The sequence below is a fragment of the Oncorhynchus clarkii genome, chromosome 7 (assembly GCF_045791955.1).
Source record: "Oncorhynchus clarkii lewisi isolate Uvic-CL-2024 chromosome 7, UVic_Ocla_1.0, whole genome shotgun sequence".
In the NCBI taxonomy this organism is placed as follows: Eukaryota; Metazoa; Chordata; class Actinopteri; order Salmoniformes; family Salmonidae; genus Oncorhynchus; species Oncorhynchus clarkii.
The window spans coordinates 23,028,284-23,042,864 of record NC_092153.1 but is presented as its reverse complement, the minus strand read 5'-3'; the positions used below and the strand labels follow the sequence as shown (position 1 = coordinate 23,042,864).

At 52.4% G+C, this 14,581-nt stretch overlaps 1 protein-coding gene across 1 annotated transcript in view; it reads left to right on the top strand.

The window, feature by feature from the left end:
• LOC139414171 (low-density lipoprotein receptor-related protein 1B-like) overlaps nucleotides 1-14,581 on the top strand; it is a 195,784-nt gene that overhangs the window by 147,385 nt on the left and 33,818 nt on the right. Inside the window, exons 73-75 of the mRNA XM_071162057.1 lie at nucleotides 8,101-8,238; nucleotides 8,670-8,789; nucleotides 9,071-9,312. Coding sequence (XP_071018158.1) covers nucleotides 8,101-8,238; nucleotides 8,670-8,789; nucleotides 9,071-9,312 — 500 coding nt within the window. The remainder of the gene's footprint in view (nucleotides 1-8,100; nucleotides 8,239-8,669; nucleotides 8,790-9,070; nucleotides 9,313-14,581) is intronic.

The following is a 14,581-nucleotide window of genomic DNA, read 5'->3' as shown; positions in this document are numbered from 1 at the left end:
TCTCCCTCGCTCTCTCTCGCACTCTCTCCCTCGCACTCTCTCCCTCGCTCTCTCTCGCACTCTCTCCCTCGCTCTCTCTCGCACTCTCTCCCTCGCTCTCTCTCGCACTCTCTCCCTCGCTCTCTCTCGCACTCTCTCCCTCGCACTCTCTTTCGCACTCTCTCCCTCGCTCTCTCTCCCTCGCTCTCTCTCGCACTCTCTCCCTCGCACTCTCTCGCACTCTCTCCCTCGCTCTCTCTCGCACTCTCTCCCTCGCTCTCTCTCGCACTCTCTCCCTCGCTCTCTCTCGCACTCTCTCCCTCGCTCTCTCTCGCACTCTCTCCCTCGCTCTCTCTCGCACTCTCTCCCTCGCTCTCTCTCGCACTCTCTCCCTCGCTCTCCCTCGCTCTCTCTCGCACTCTCTCCCTCGCTCTCTCTCGCACTCTCTCCCTCGCTCTCTCTCGCACTCTCTCCCTCGCTCTCTCTCGTACTCTCTCCCTCGCTCTCTCTCGCACTCTCTCCCTCGCTCTCTGTAGCACTCTCTCCCTCGCTCTCTCTCGCACTCTCTCCCTCGCACTTTCTCGCTCTCTCTCCTGCTCGCTCGCTCTCTCTCCTGCTCGCTTGCTCTCTCTCCTGCTCGCTCGCTCTCTCGCACTCGCTCTCTTTCGTTATCTCACACTCTCTCGCACGCTCTCGCTCGCTCTCTCTAGCACACGCTCTCGCTCGCTCTCTCTAGCACACGCTCTCGCTCTCTCTCGCACGCTCTCGCACGCTCTCGCTCTCTCTCGCACGCTCTCGCTCTCTCTCGCACGCTCTCGCTCTCGCTCGCTCTCTCGCACGCTCTCGCTCACTCTCGCACGCTCTCGCTCGCTCTCTCGCACGCTCTCGCTCGCTCTCTCGCACGCTCTCGCTCGCTCTCTCGCTCGCTCTCGCTCGCTCTCTCTCGCACGCTCTCGCTCGCTCTCTCTCTCTCGCACGCTCGCGCTCGAGCTCTCTTGCTCGCTCGCTCTCTCTCCTGCTCGCTCGAGCTCTCTTGCTCGCTCGCTCTCTCTCCTGCTCGCTCGAGCTCTCTTGCTCGCTCGCTCTCTCTCTTGCTCGCTCGCTCTCTCTCCTGCTCGCTCGTTCTCTCTCCTGCTCGCTCGCTCTCTCTCCTGCTCGCTCGCTCTCTTGCACTCTCGCGCTCGCTTACTCGCTCTCTCTCCCTCGCTCTCTCCCTCGCTCTCTCTCCCGCTCTCTCGCACTCGCTCTCTCGCACTCGCTCTCTCGCACTCGCTCTCTCGCACTCGCTCTCTCGCACTCGCTCTCTCGCACACTCGCTCTCTCGCACGCTCACTCTCTCGCACGCTCACGCTCTCGCTCTCTCTCTCTCGCTCTCTCTCGCACGCGCTCTCTCGCACTCTCTCGCTCGCTCTCTCTCACACGCTCTCGCTCGCTCTCTCTCGCACGCTCTCGCTCGCTCTCTCTCGCATGCTCTCGCTCGCTCTCTCGCTCGCTCGCTCTCTCTCTCTCCCTGCTCGCTCGCTCTCTCTCCTGCTCGCTCGCTCTCTCTCCTGCTCGCTCGCTCTCTCTCCTGCTCGCTCGCTCTTGCTCGCTCGAGCTCTCTTGCTCGCTCGCTCTCTCTCTTGCTCGCTCGCTCTCTCTCTTGCTCGCTCGCTCTCTCTCCTGCTCGCTCGCTCTCTCTCCTGCTCGCTCGCTCTCTCTCCTGCTCGCTCGCTCTCTCGCTCTCTTGCACTCTCGCGCTCGCTTACTCGCTCTCTCTCCCGCGCTCTCTCTCCCGCTCTCTCGCACTCGCTCTCTCTCACTCGCTCTCTCGCACTCGCTCTCTCGCACACTCGCTCTCTCGCACGCTCACTCTCGCTCTCTCGCACGCTCACTCTCGCTCTCTCGCACGCTCACTCTCGCTCTCTCGCACGCTCACTCTCGCTCTCTCGCACGCTCACTCTCTCGCTCTCTCGCACGCTCGCTCTCTCGCACGCTTGCTCTCTCGCACGCTCACTCTCTCACACGCTCACGCTCTCTCACGCTTTCTCCCTCGCTCTCTCTCGCACTCTCTCGCACTCTCTCCCTCGCTCTCCCTCGCTCTCTCTCGCACTCTCTCGCACTCTCTCCCTCGCTCGCTCTCTCTCTCTCCTGCTCGCTCGCTCTCTCTCCTGCTCTCTCTCTCTCTCTCCTGCTCGCTCGCTCTCTCTTGCTCGCTCGAGCTCTCTTGCTCGCTCGCTCTCTCTCTTGCTCGCTCGCTCTCTCTCCTGCTCGCTCGCTCTCTCTCCTGCTCGCTCGCTCTCTCTCCTGCTCGCTCGCTCTCTCGCTCTCTTGCACTCTCGCGCTCGCTTACTCGCTCTCTCTCCCGCGCTCTCTCTCCCGCTCTCTCGCTCTCGCACTCGCTCTCTCGCACACTCGCTCTCTCGCACACTCGCTCTCGCTCTCTCGCACGCTCACTCTCGCTCTCTCGCACGCTCACTCTCGCTCTCTCGCACGCTCACTCTCGCTCTCTCGCACGCTCACTCTCGCTCTCTCGCACGCTCACTCTCGCTCTCTCGCACGCTCACTCTCGCTCTCTCGCACGCTCACTCTCTCGCTCTCTCGCACGCTCTCTCGCACGCTCACTCTCTCACACGCTCACGCTCTCTCACGCTTTCTCCCTCGCTCTCTCTCGCACTCTCTCGCACTCTCTCCCTCGCACTCTCTCCCTCGCTCTCTCTCTCTCGCACTCTCTCTCTCGCACTCTCTTCCTCGCTCTCTCTCTCTCGCACTCTCTTCCTCGCTCTCTGTCGCACTCTCTCCCTCGCTCTCTCTCGCACTCTCTCCCTCGCTCTCTCTCGCACTCTCTCCCTCGCTCTCTCTCGCACTCTCTCCCTCGCACTCTCTCCCTCGCTCTCTCTCGCACTCTCTCCCTCGCTCTCTCTCGCACTCTCTCCCTCGCTCTCTCTCGCACTCTCTCCCTCGCTCTCTCTCGCACTCTCTCCCTCGCTCTCTCTCGCACTCTCTCCCTCTCTCTCTCGCTCTCTCCCTCGTCTCTCTCGTACTCTCTCCCTCGCTCTCCCTCGCTCTCTCTCGCACTCTCTCCCTCGCTCTCTGTAGCACTTTCTCCCTCGCTCTCTCTCGCACTCTCTCCCTCGCTCTTTCTCGCTCTCTCTCCTGCTCGCTCGCTCTCTCTCCTGCTCGCTCGCTCTCTCTCCTGCTCCTCTCTTGCTCTCTCGCACTCGCTCTCTTGCACTCACTCTCTCGCACGCTCACTCTCTCTCTCACGCACGCTCGCTCTCTCTCCGCACGCTCACTCTCTCGCACTCTCTCCCTCGCTCTCTCCCTCGCTCTCTCTCGCACTCTCTCGCTCTCTCTCTCGCACTCTCTCCGCGCTCTCTCTCGCACTCTCTCCCTCTCTCTCTCGCACTCGCTCTCTCCTCTCCTCCCTCGCTCGCTCTCTCTCGCACTCTCTCCCTCGCTCTCTCTCGCACTCTCTCCGTCGCTCTCTCTCGCACTCTCTCCGTCGCTCTCTCTCGCACTCTCTCCCTCGCTCTCTCTCGCACTCTCTCGCACTCTCTCCCTCGCTCTCCCTCGCTCTCTCTCGCACTCTCTCGCACTCTCTCCCTCGCTCGCTCTCTCTCTCTCCTGCTCGCTCGCTCTCTCTCCTGCTCGCCCTCTCTCTCTCCTGCTCGCTCGCTCTCTCTTGCTCGCTCGAGCTCTCTTGCTCGCTCGCTCTCTCTCTTGCTCGCTCGCTCTCTCTCCTGCTCGCTCGCTCTCTCTCCTGCTCGCTCGCTCTCTCTCCTGCTCGCTCGCTCTCTCGCTCTCTTGCACTCTCGCGCTCGCTTACTCGCTCTCTCTCCCGCGCTCTCTCTCCCGCTCTCTCGCTCTCGCACTCGCTCTCTCGCACACTCGCTCTCTCGCACACTCGCTCTCGCTCTCTCGCACGCTCACTCTCGCTCTCTCGCACGCTCACTCTCGCTCTCTCGCACGCTCACTCTCGCTCTCTCGCACGCTCACTCTCTCGCTCTCTCGCACGCTCACTCTCTCGCTCTCTCGCACGCTCTCTCGCACGCTCACTCTCTCACACGCTCACGCTTTCTCCCTCGCTCTCTCTCGCACTCTCTCGCACTCTCTCCCTCGCACTCTCTCCCTCGCTCTCTCTCTCTCGCACTCTCTCTCTCGCACTCTCTTCCTCGCTCTCTCTCTCTCGCACTCTCTTCCTCGCTCTCTGTCGCACTCTCTCCCTCGCTCTCTCTCGCACTCTCTCCCTCGCTCTCTCTCGCACTCTCTCCCTCGCTCTCTCTCGCACTCTCTCCCTCGCTCTCTGTAGCACTTTCTCCCTCGCTCTCTCTCGCACTCTCTCCCTCGCTCTTTCTCGCTCTCTCTCCTGCTCGCTCGCTCTCTCTCCTGCTCGCTCGCTCTCTCTCCTGCTCCCTCGCTCTCTCGCACTCGCTCTCTTGCACTCACTCTCTCGCACGCTCACTCTCTCGCACGCTCGCTCTCTCGCACGCTCACTCTCGCTCTCTCACGCTTTCTCCCTCGCTCTCTCTCGCACTCTCTCCCTCGCTCTCTCTCGCACTCTCTCCGTCGCTCTCTCTCGCACTCTCTCCGTCGCTCTCTCTCGCACTCTCTCCCTCGCTCTCTCTCGCACTCTCTCGCACTCTCTCCCTCGCTCTCCCTCGCTCTCTCTCGCTCTCTCTCGCACTCTCTCCCTCGCTCGCTCTCTCTCTCTCTCTCTCGCTCGCTCGCTCTCTCTCCTGCTCGCCCTCTCTCTCTCGCTGCTCGCTCGCTCTCTCTCGCTCGCTCGAGCTCTCTTGCTCGCTCGCTCTCTCTCGCTCTCGCTCGCTCTCTCTCCTGCTCGCTCGCTCTCTCTCCTGCTCGCTCGCTCTCTCTCCTGCTCGCTCGCTCTCTCGCTCTCTTGCACTCTCGCGCTCGCTTTCTCGCTCTCTCTCCCGCGCTCTCTCTCCCGCTCTCTCGCTCTCGCACTCGCTCTCTCGCACACTCGCTCTCTCGCACACTCGCTCTCGCTCTCTCGCACGCTCACTCTCGCTCTCTCTCACGCTCACTCTCGCTCTCTCGCACGCTCACTCTCGCTCTCTCGCACGCTCACTCTCGCTCTCTCGCACGCTCACTCTCGCTCTCTCGCACGCTCACTCTCTCGCTCTCTCGCACGCTCTCTCGCACGCTCACTCTCTCACACGCTCACGCTTTCTCCCTCGCTCTCTCTCGCACTCTCTCGCACTCTCTCCCTCGCACTCTCTCCCTCGCTCTCTCTCTCTCGCACTCTCTCTCTCGCACTCTCTTCCTCGCTCTCTCTCTCTCTATCGCACTCTCTTCCTCGCTCTCTGTCGCACTCTCTCCCTCGCTCTCTCTCGCACTCTCTCCCTCGCTCTCTCTCGCACTCTCTCCCTCGCTCTCTCTCGCACTCTCTCCCTCGCACTCTCTCCCTCGCTCTCTCTCGCACTCTCTCCCTCGCACTCTCTCCCTCGCTCTCTCTCGCACTCTCTCCCTCGCTCTCTCTCGCACTCTCTCCCTCGCTCTCTCTCGCACTCTCTCCCTCGCTCTCTCTCGCACTCTCTCCCTCGCTCTCTCTCGCACTCTCTCCCTCGCTCTCTCTCGCACTCTCTCCCTCGCTCTCTCTCGCACTCTCTCCCTCGCTCTCTCTCGCACTCTCTCCCTCGCACTCTCTCTCGTACTCTCTCCCTCGCTCTCTCTCGCACTCTCTCCCTCGCTCTCTCTCGCACTCTCTCCGTCGCTCTCTCTCGCACTCTCTCCCTCGCTCTCTCTCGCACACTCGCTCTCTCGCACACTCGCTCTCGCTCTCTCGCACGCTCACTCTCGCTCTCTCGCACGCTCACTCTCGCTCTCTCGCACGCTCACTCTCGCTCTCTCGCACGCTCACTCTCGCTCTCTCGCACTCACTCTCTCGCTCTCTCGCACGCTCGCTCTCTCGCACGCTCGCTCTCTCGCACGCTCGCTCTCTCGCACGCTCACTCTCTCACACGCTCACGCTCTCTCGCACGCTCACTCTCTCACACGCTCACGCTCTCTCTCGCTCTCTCTCGCACGCTTCTCCCTCGCACTCTCTCCCTCGCACTCTCTCGCACTCTCTCCCTCGCTCTCTCGCACTCTCTCCCTCGCTCTCTCTCGCACTCTCTCCCTCGCTCTCTCTCGCACTCTCTCCCTCGCTCTCTCTCGCACTCTCTCCCTCGCTCTCTCTCGCACTCTCTCCCTCGCACTCTCTCCCACTCTCTCCCTCGCTCTCTCTCGCACTCTCTCCCTCGCTCTCTCTCGCACTCTCTCCCTCGCTCTCTCTCGCACTCTCTCCCTCGCTCTCTCTCGCTCTCTCTCACTCGCTCTCTCTCGCACTCTCTCCCTCGCTCTCTCTCGCACTCTCTCCCTCGCTCTCTCTCGCACTCTCTCCCTCGCTCTCTCTCGTACTCTCTCCCTCGCTCTCCCTCGCTCTCTCTCGCACTCTCTCCCTCGCTCTCTCTCGCACTCTCTCCCTCGCTCTCTGTAGCACTTTCTCCCTCGCTCTCTCTCGCACTCTCTCCCTCGCTCTTTCTCGCTCTCTCTCCTGCTCGCTCGCTCTCTCTCCTGCTCCCTCGCTCTCTCGCACTCGCTCTCTTGCACTCACTCTCTCACTCTCTCGCACGCTCACTCTCTCGCACGCTCACTCTCGCACGCTCACTCTCACGCTTTCTCCCTCGCTCTCTCTCGCACTCTCTCCCTCGCTCTCTCTCGCACTCTCTCCGTCGCTCTCTCTCGCACTCTCTCCGTCGCTCTCTCTCGCACTCTCTCCCTCGCTCTCTCTCGCACTCTCTCTCTCGCACTCTCTCCCTCGCACTCTCTCCCTCGCTCTCTCTGTCGCACTCTCTCCCTCGCTCTCTCTCTCGCACTCTCTCCCTCGCACTCTCTCCCTCGCTCTCTCTCGCACTCTCTCCCTCGCTCTCTCTCGCACTCTCTCCCTCGCTCTCTCTCGCACTCTCTCCCTCTCTCTCGCACTCTCTCCCTCTCTCTCGCACTCTCTCTCTCGCTCTCCCTCGCACTCTCTCGCTCTCCCTCGCACTCTCTCGCTCTCCCTCGCACTCTCTCGCTCTCCCTCGCTCTCTCTCGCACTCTCTCCCTCGCTCTCTCTCGCACTCTCTCTCTCTCGCTCTCTCTCTCTCGCACTCTCTCCCTCGCTCTCTCTCGCACTCTCTCCCTCGCTCTCTCTCGCACTCTCTCTTTCTCGCTCTGTCGCACTCTATCGCACTCTCTCCCTCGCTCTCGCTCGCTCTCTCTCGCTCGCTCTCTCTCGCACTCTCTCTCTCACTCTCCCTCGCTCTCTCTCGCACTCTCTCGCTCTCTCTCGCTCTCTCTCACTCTCTCGCACTCTCTCCCTCTCTCTCGCACTCTTTCCCTCACTCTCGCACTCTCTCTCTCCCTCACTCTCGCACTCTCTCTCTCGCTCTCCCTCGCACTCTCTCGCTCTCTGTCGCACTCTCTCTCTCGCACTCTCTCCCTCGCTCTCTCTCGCTCTCTCTATATATGTCTCTCTCTCTATGTCTGTCTTTCTCTCTCTATCTGTCTCAGTTCAGTTCAGGTTCAGTCTCAGTACTCCCAAGAAATATTGTATAAGTAAGGAAGGAAGGAAGGCAGGATAAGTCCCACATAATCTTCCAAATAAATGCTCTTTCCTGGATCGAACATTCGGAACTAAAAACATAACTGAAATGCATAAAATCATGCATTTTGGGCACTGTCAGCTCTAACAACATCTGTGCACTCAGGGCATGTTTATTCCCAGCACGTAGAGTACTCTATTTACAAAAGCTGAATGAGAGAGAAAAGTGGTGTACTGACTGTGCTAATGGATGTTTTTATTATTCAAATCACCATGTTACACTTTCAGTTTATTAATCAATGCACACTCTTAGAGAGAAAAATATATGAAAGGGTCCCCATAGGAGAACCCTTTGAAGAACCCTTATTGGTTCCAGATAGAACCCTTTTGGGTTCCATGTAGAAATCAAAAACGGTTTTACCTGGAACCAATAAAGGTTATTCTATGGGGACAGCCGAAGAACCCTTTTGGAACCCTTTTTTCTAAGAGTTCACAAACAGCATCCAACTTACACCATATGTGATGCGTTATTGTGATTTCCATATGTTATACAGTGGTTTCCAAGGAAGGGGTATGTGGAGAGAGAGTGGGTCTATGTGGAGATGACGCATTCTGCAATAATACAGGAACCAATTCCCTCTGTCAGTGCAAGGCTGGCTTTCAGAGGAGCCAGACGACGAGGCAGTGTGAAGGTACAGCACAGCGGTGGCGCCGCCTTTTTATCTCCTCCGTCTCGTGGTTTTTATTTTGCATTCATTTGCCGCAAAGAGTTTGAACTGTTAAGTTGCCATTCAATTAGAGAGCAGACGGCAAGAAGGCCCCACTTTACAGTACATGCGCCATCGCGTCAAGTCTGTCGTTATCACGGCAGAAAAGCTCTGATAGCTCCTGACCACTGGACAATGGCAATGTGTAGCGTATCTTCTCTGCCTGTTCTTTCTTTTTGATAAATGTGTTGGGCTGGTTTTAGATATGAACTGTGAAAGATAGAATTCGTACTACTCCTAAGAGGTTATCTCTTTTATATTCAAGGACAGAGCTCAGACAGAGTTGTGACGGAACCTCTTTTAATCATTTACGGCTTTATGGGAATTATAACCTTTACTCTTTATCTATTTCTCAGAGATCAATGAATGCCTTCAGTTTGGCATGTGTTCTCACTACTGCACCAATACCAAAGGATCCTTCAAATGCACATGTGACCGTAACTTTAAAGAAATCGATGGTGAATGTATAACCAAAGGTAAGAGCTTACCATTACTATTTTGATTACACATACAGTACATAATCAAGCGCATGACAATTTGATATTCACACATCACATCAAAATTCGACTTAATTAGGCTTGAACAATTGTGCATCACAATTATTCTGATTGCTACGATCGGTTTTGGTTGTAATATGTTAGTTGTGTAGAAGCTACGTGGAATATGCTTATTGTATTGTAACCTGGAATGTACACTCTTTTCATTTATATTATTTCCTTTGTGTTTTTTCTTCTACCTTAATGAACTCGACCGGCAGGACCAGAGGATCAAGTGCTCTACGTTGCTAATGACACTGAAATCCGAAGTTTTGTCTATCCGTTTAAGCAGAGCCACGGACAGAAGCTGCATGCTCGCATCGAGGACAATGCTAAAATCATTGGGATGGACGCTCTCTTTCACCGACACAAGTTTGTCTGGGCCACACAGTTTAACCCTGGTGGAATGTTTTACAAAGACATCGTAGACAGAAGTCTCACCAAGTCAAATAGCGGAATCATAGTAAGTAAAGGGTTTGACTGGGCTAGAGGTGGATGGTTATTACTTATTATAAACTGGGTGGTTCAAGTCCTGAATGCTGATTGGCTGAAAGCCTAGGTATATTAGACCGTATACACTCTAAATATGCTCCCAACAATTTGGCTGTAACCGTTAAATTGTTGGGAGCATCATTTAGTGTGCGGCTTTCTTTATTATTTATACAGTTTCCCCTCAGTCAGCACATAAACATTTTTGGGGTTGGAATTAACATATTAATCTGTTACATATTAACAGTGTTGGGATTAGTTACTTGGAAAGGTAATATATTACTTTGTGTGGAAAGTAATGCATCACATTACTCATCTTAGTACTTTGTGATACTTTCACGAAAAGAAATCCCAAAATCTCGCAGTTTGTTTGACAGTCGGAGGGAGCAAGGCGAGCCGTTCACGTTCTATCAAAGATAGGCTACTTACTAACTCAGGTTTGATCACTAATTTCTCCATTCATCTATGGTGATGCTTTACTTTTTTGTTGTGAACAATAATTGTTTTGATTTTCTTGCATGCCCTAGACAATTACGGTTTCAAGATACAATACATACTAATATGTCCAGGAGGAAAACAAACCAACAAGATGTAAACCCAGAACAAAAACATACAAATGAAAAAGAACAAAACCGATTCAAGACAAATATGTTTCAGTGGTTCCAAATTCAATCAGTCTATTCAAATGTTATTCTCAAAGGCTACCAACCCAGAGCCACATAGGAAAACAAATGGTTTAAAAAGACAGAGAAGGACAATGCTATCTCCCATTCGCAAGACCAAGCATTGTTGGTAAATTAGCTCTTGCAAGTGGGACATAGCATGTGACCAATTGACCAGAGTTTCGGGCTTGGACCCACACAGTCTGGCAGTGGCTCTTTCCAGCTGTGTAATGTCCAAATACATAAGCAACCAAAATCTGCAAAGGGCAATACCCAGTTCAAACCAATTCCTTACACCATGCCCAGACCACACCATACGCGATCACGACACGCAGGTTGAAATATCAAAACAAACGTTGAACCAATTATATTTATTTGGGGACAGGTCAAAAAACATTAAACATTTATGGCAATATAGCTATCTGGCTTGCAGTTGCTAGCTAATTTGTCCTATTTAGCTAGCTTGCTGTTACTAGCTCATTTGTCTTGGGAAATAAATGTTGAGTTATTATTTTACCTAAAATGCACAAGGTCCTCTATTCCAAAGTCAACCGTTTCTAGTCATCTCTCCTCCCTTCAGGCTTTTTCTTCTTTGGACTTTATATGGCGATTGGCATCTAACTTTCATAGTATTACCATGATGACCGACCGACCTCAGTTCATATTTCAATCACCCACGTGGGTATAACCAATGAGGAGAGGGCACGTGGGTATCTGCTTCTATAAACCAATGAGGACGCTTGAGAGGCAGGACTTGCACCGCGTTCAGCGTCACAAATAGAACTGACTTCTAGTTTAGCACTTGGCAACGCAGACGCTTCTTGGCGCGCACAAGCAGTATGGGTGCAATGATTGAGTAACATGTATGTGTACACTTATTTTGCAACGCGAGGGCATGCGACGCGAGCGGTGTGGTCAGCATGTTAGAATCGTTGTTATTGCAGCCATAACAATCCGCCTCTGTTGACAAGATAGCGAAATGCTCGGGTTACAACCAAGCAAGAGGAGGGATGGGCCTTGCAGGTACGTTCCTGCCTTGTTAATATTTTAAAAGTTATTCAACATGAACCCAAAGAGTCTTCTTCACTGGTACACAGCTCCAAAACCTCATGCATATAATTGCCCACCTCAGATTGGGGACATTTATTGCATCAATTATTTCAATAAATAGTGGTAGCCTGGTTTTTGGTCCTGTAGGTTTTCAACACTGTATGGAGTCTGAGATAAACAAAATTAAAAAAAATGTATTCAAAATAATGTTTTAAAAAGCGGAAGGAGCAGGGAGGGAATATTACTTTTCCCGATCTTGAACGAAACCCTTACAGGCTGACGATATCCTTCAAAACATGATTACCTTGGAGGGAGGGAAGTTAAAGGGCATAGAGCCTGATAAAAGAAAATTTGTTATTGCAAATAGGAGATATCTCATGAAAATTACAAGTTGTGCCCAGATAATTATTATTTGGTACCAAAACAGTCTATGTGTTTTTTGCAATAGATCCCATAAAAGATGAGGCAGTATTTTGATTTATCGCAGAAGAAGGAAGGTCCTGAATTCTAATTGGGTGAGACTTGGCCTCCTCTATTTTCTGCAAAGGCACTTCAAGCCAAATACTCAGTGACAGCTGAAATGCCTAATAGTAGAGTTTAATGTTGGGTAGAGCGAGCCCTTCAACATTTTTGGGGGCTTTGCAAAGTGGGGAGACTAATTCTAGGACGTTTCCTATTCGAAAAATAAGTATGTGGACACCTCTTCTAATGAGTGGATTCTGCTATTTCCATTACTGACAGATGTATAAAATCGAGCCCACAGCCATGCAATCTTCGTACACCAACATTGGCACTAGAATAGCCTTACAGAAGAGCTCAGTGACTTTAAACGTGACACCTTCATAGGATGCCACCTTTCCAAATAGTCAGTCAATTTTTTGCCCTGTTAGAGCTGTCCCGGTCAACTGTAAGTGCTGTTATTGTGAAACGGAAATGTCTAGGAACAACAACGGCTCAGCCACAAACTGGTAGGCCAAACAAGCTCACAGAATGGGACCGCCGAGTGCTGAAGTGTGTAGCGTGTAAAAATGGTCTGTCTTCAGTTGCAAAACTCACTACCGAGTTCCAACTGCCTCCGGAACCAACGTCAGCGCAATAACTGTTTGTCAGGAGCTTCATGAAATGGGTTTGCATGGCCGAGCAGCTGCACAAAAGCCTAAGATCACCATGCACAATGCCAAGCGTCGGCTGGAGTGGTGTGAAGCTCGTCGCCATTGGACTCTGGAGCAGTGGAAATGCATTCTCTGGAGTGATGAATCGCCCATCTGGCAGTCCGACGGACAAATCTGGGTTTGGAGGATGCCAGGAGAATGCTACCTGCCAGAATGCACAGTGCAACTGTAAAGTTTGGTGGAGGAGGAATAATGGTCTGGGGCTGTTTTTCAAGGTTTGAGCTAGGCCCCTTAGTTCCAGTGAGGGGAAATCTTAACGCTACAGCATACAATGACATTCTAGACGATTCTGTGCTTCCAACTTTGCGGCAACAGTTTGGGGAAGGACCTTTCCTGTTTCAGCATGACAATGCCCTCGTGCTCAAAGCGAGGTCCATACAGAAATGGTTTGTCGAGATCAGTGTGGAAGAACTTAACTGGCCTGCACAAGCTCTTACCTCAACCCAATCGAAAACTTTTGGGATGAATTGGAATGCCGACTGCGAGCCAGGCCTAATTGTCCAACATCAGTGCCTGACCTCACTAATGCTCTTGTGGCTGAATGGAAGCAAGTCCCCGCAGCAATGTTCCAACATCTAGTGGAAAGCCTTCCCAGAGGAGTGGAGGCTGTTATAGCAGCAAAGGGGGGACCAACACCAAATTAATGCCAATGATTTTGGAATTAGATGTTCGACGAGCAGGTGTCCACGTACTTTTGGTCAAGTAGTGCATACCTATGTCCTTAAAGAGTGAAGTTGGGGGAGGAAGTGAATTAATACTGGGGAGTACATTCATTTGAGTAAGCAAAACTCTTTCTTAAAGAGTAACATGAAGTGGAGACCATCTACTGTACTTAGATCTTTATTTTCTCCAATGTTGCACTGAAATTCTCATGAACCATGACTTTCAAATTGGATCGAATTGAAATGCCCAGTTATGTAAATCCCTTATTTTCTAAAGTGATAGGTAAAGAGGGTAATGTGACTTGTTTGGCTGTGGGGTTAAAGGCATTTAGATCATTTTATAGCCAGAGAAGGAGCCACATTCTTTTATAGAGGTCAAGTACGTGTGATATACAGTGCATTCGGAAATAATTCAGACCCCTTGACTTTTTCCACATTGTTACGTATCAGCGTTATTCTAAAATTGATTAAATAGTTTTTATTCCTCATCAATCTACACACAATCCCCCATATTGACAAAGCAAAAACAGGTTTTTAGAAATTTTTGCAAATTGATAAAAAATTGAAAACTGAAATATCACATGAGTATTCAGGCCCTTTACTCAGTATTTGTTGAAGCACCTTTGGTAGCAATTACAGTCTTGAGTCTTCTTGGGTATGACACTGCAAGCTTGGCACATCTGTATTTGGTAGTTTCTCCCATTCTTCTCTGCAGATCCTCTCAAGCTCTGTTAACGATTTTCATCTCTCTCCAGAGATGTTTGATCGGATTCAAGTCTGGGCTCTGGCTGGGCCACTCAATGACATTCAGAGACTTGTCGCAAAGCTACTCCTGCAATTTCTTGGCTGTGTGCTTAGGGTTTTTGTCCTGTTGAAAGGTGAACCTTTGCCCCAGTCTGAGGTCCTGAGCACTCTGGAGCAGGTTTTCACCAAGGATCTCTCTGTACTTTGCCCCGTTCATTTTTGCCTCGATCCTGAATAATATCTCAGACCTTGACGCTGAAAAACGTTTCCACAGCATCATGCTGCCATCACCATGCTTCACTGTAGGGATGGTGCCAAGTTTCCTTCAGACGTGACAAGTTCAATCTTGGTTTCATCAGACCAGAGAATCTTGTTTCTCATGGTCTGATAGTCTTAAGGTGCCTTTTGGCAAACTCCAAGCGGGCTGTCATGTCCCTTTGACTGAGGATTGGCTTCCATCTGGCCACTCTACCATAAAGGCCTGATTGGTGGAGTGCTGCAGAGGAATTCTGGAGCTTTATCAGAGTGACCATTGGGTTCTTGGTCCCCTCCCTGACCAAGGCCCTTCTCCCCCGATTACTCAGTTTGGCCAGGCGGCCAGCTCTAAGAATAATCTTGGTGGTTCCAAACTTCTTTCATTTAAGAATGCTGGAGGCCACTGTGTTCATGGGGACCTTCAATGCTGCAGACATTTTTTTTGGTACCCTTCCCCAGATATGTGCCTCGAAACAATCCTGTCTTGGAGCTCTACAGACAATTCCTTCAACCTCATGGCTTGGTTTTTGCTCTGACAAGCACTGTCAACTGTGGGACGTTATACAGTGGCTTGAGAAAGTATTCACCCCCTTGGCATTTTTCCTATTTTGTTGCCTTACAACCTGGAATTAAAATTGATTTTGGGGGGAGAGGGGTTGTATCATTTTATTGACACAACATGCTTACCACTTTGAAGC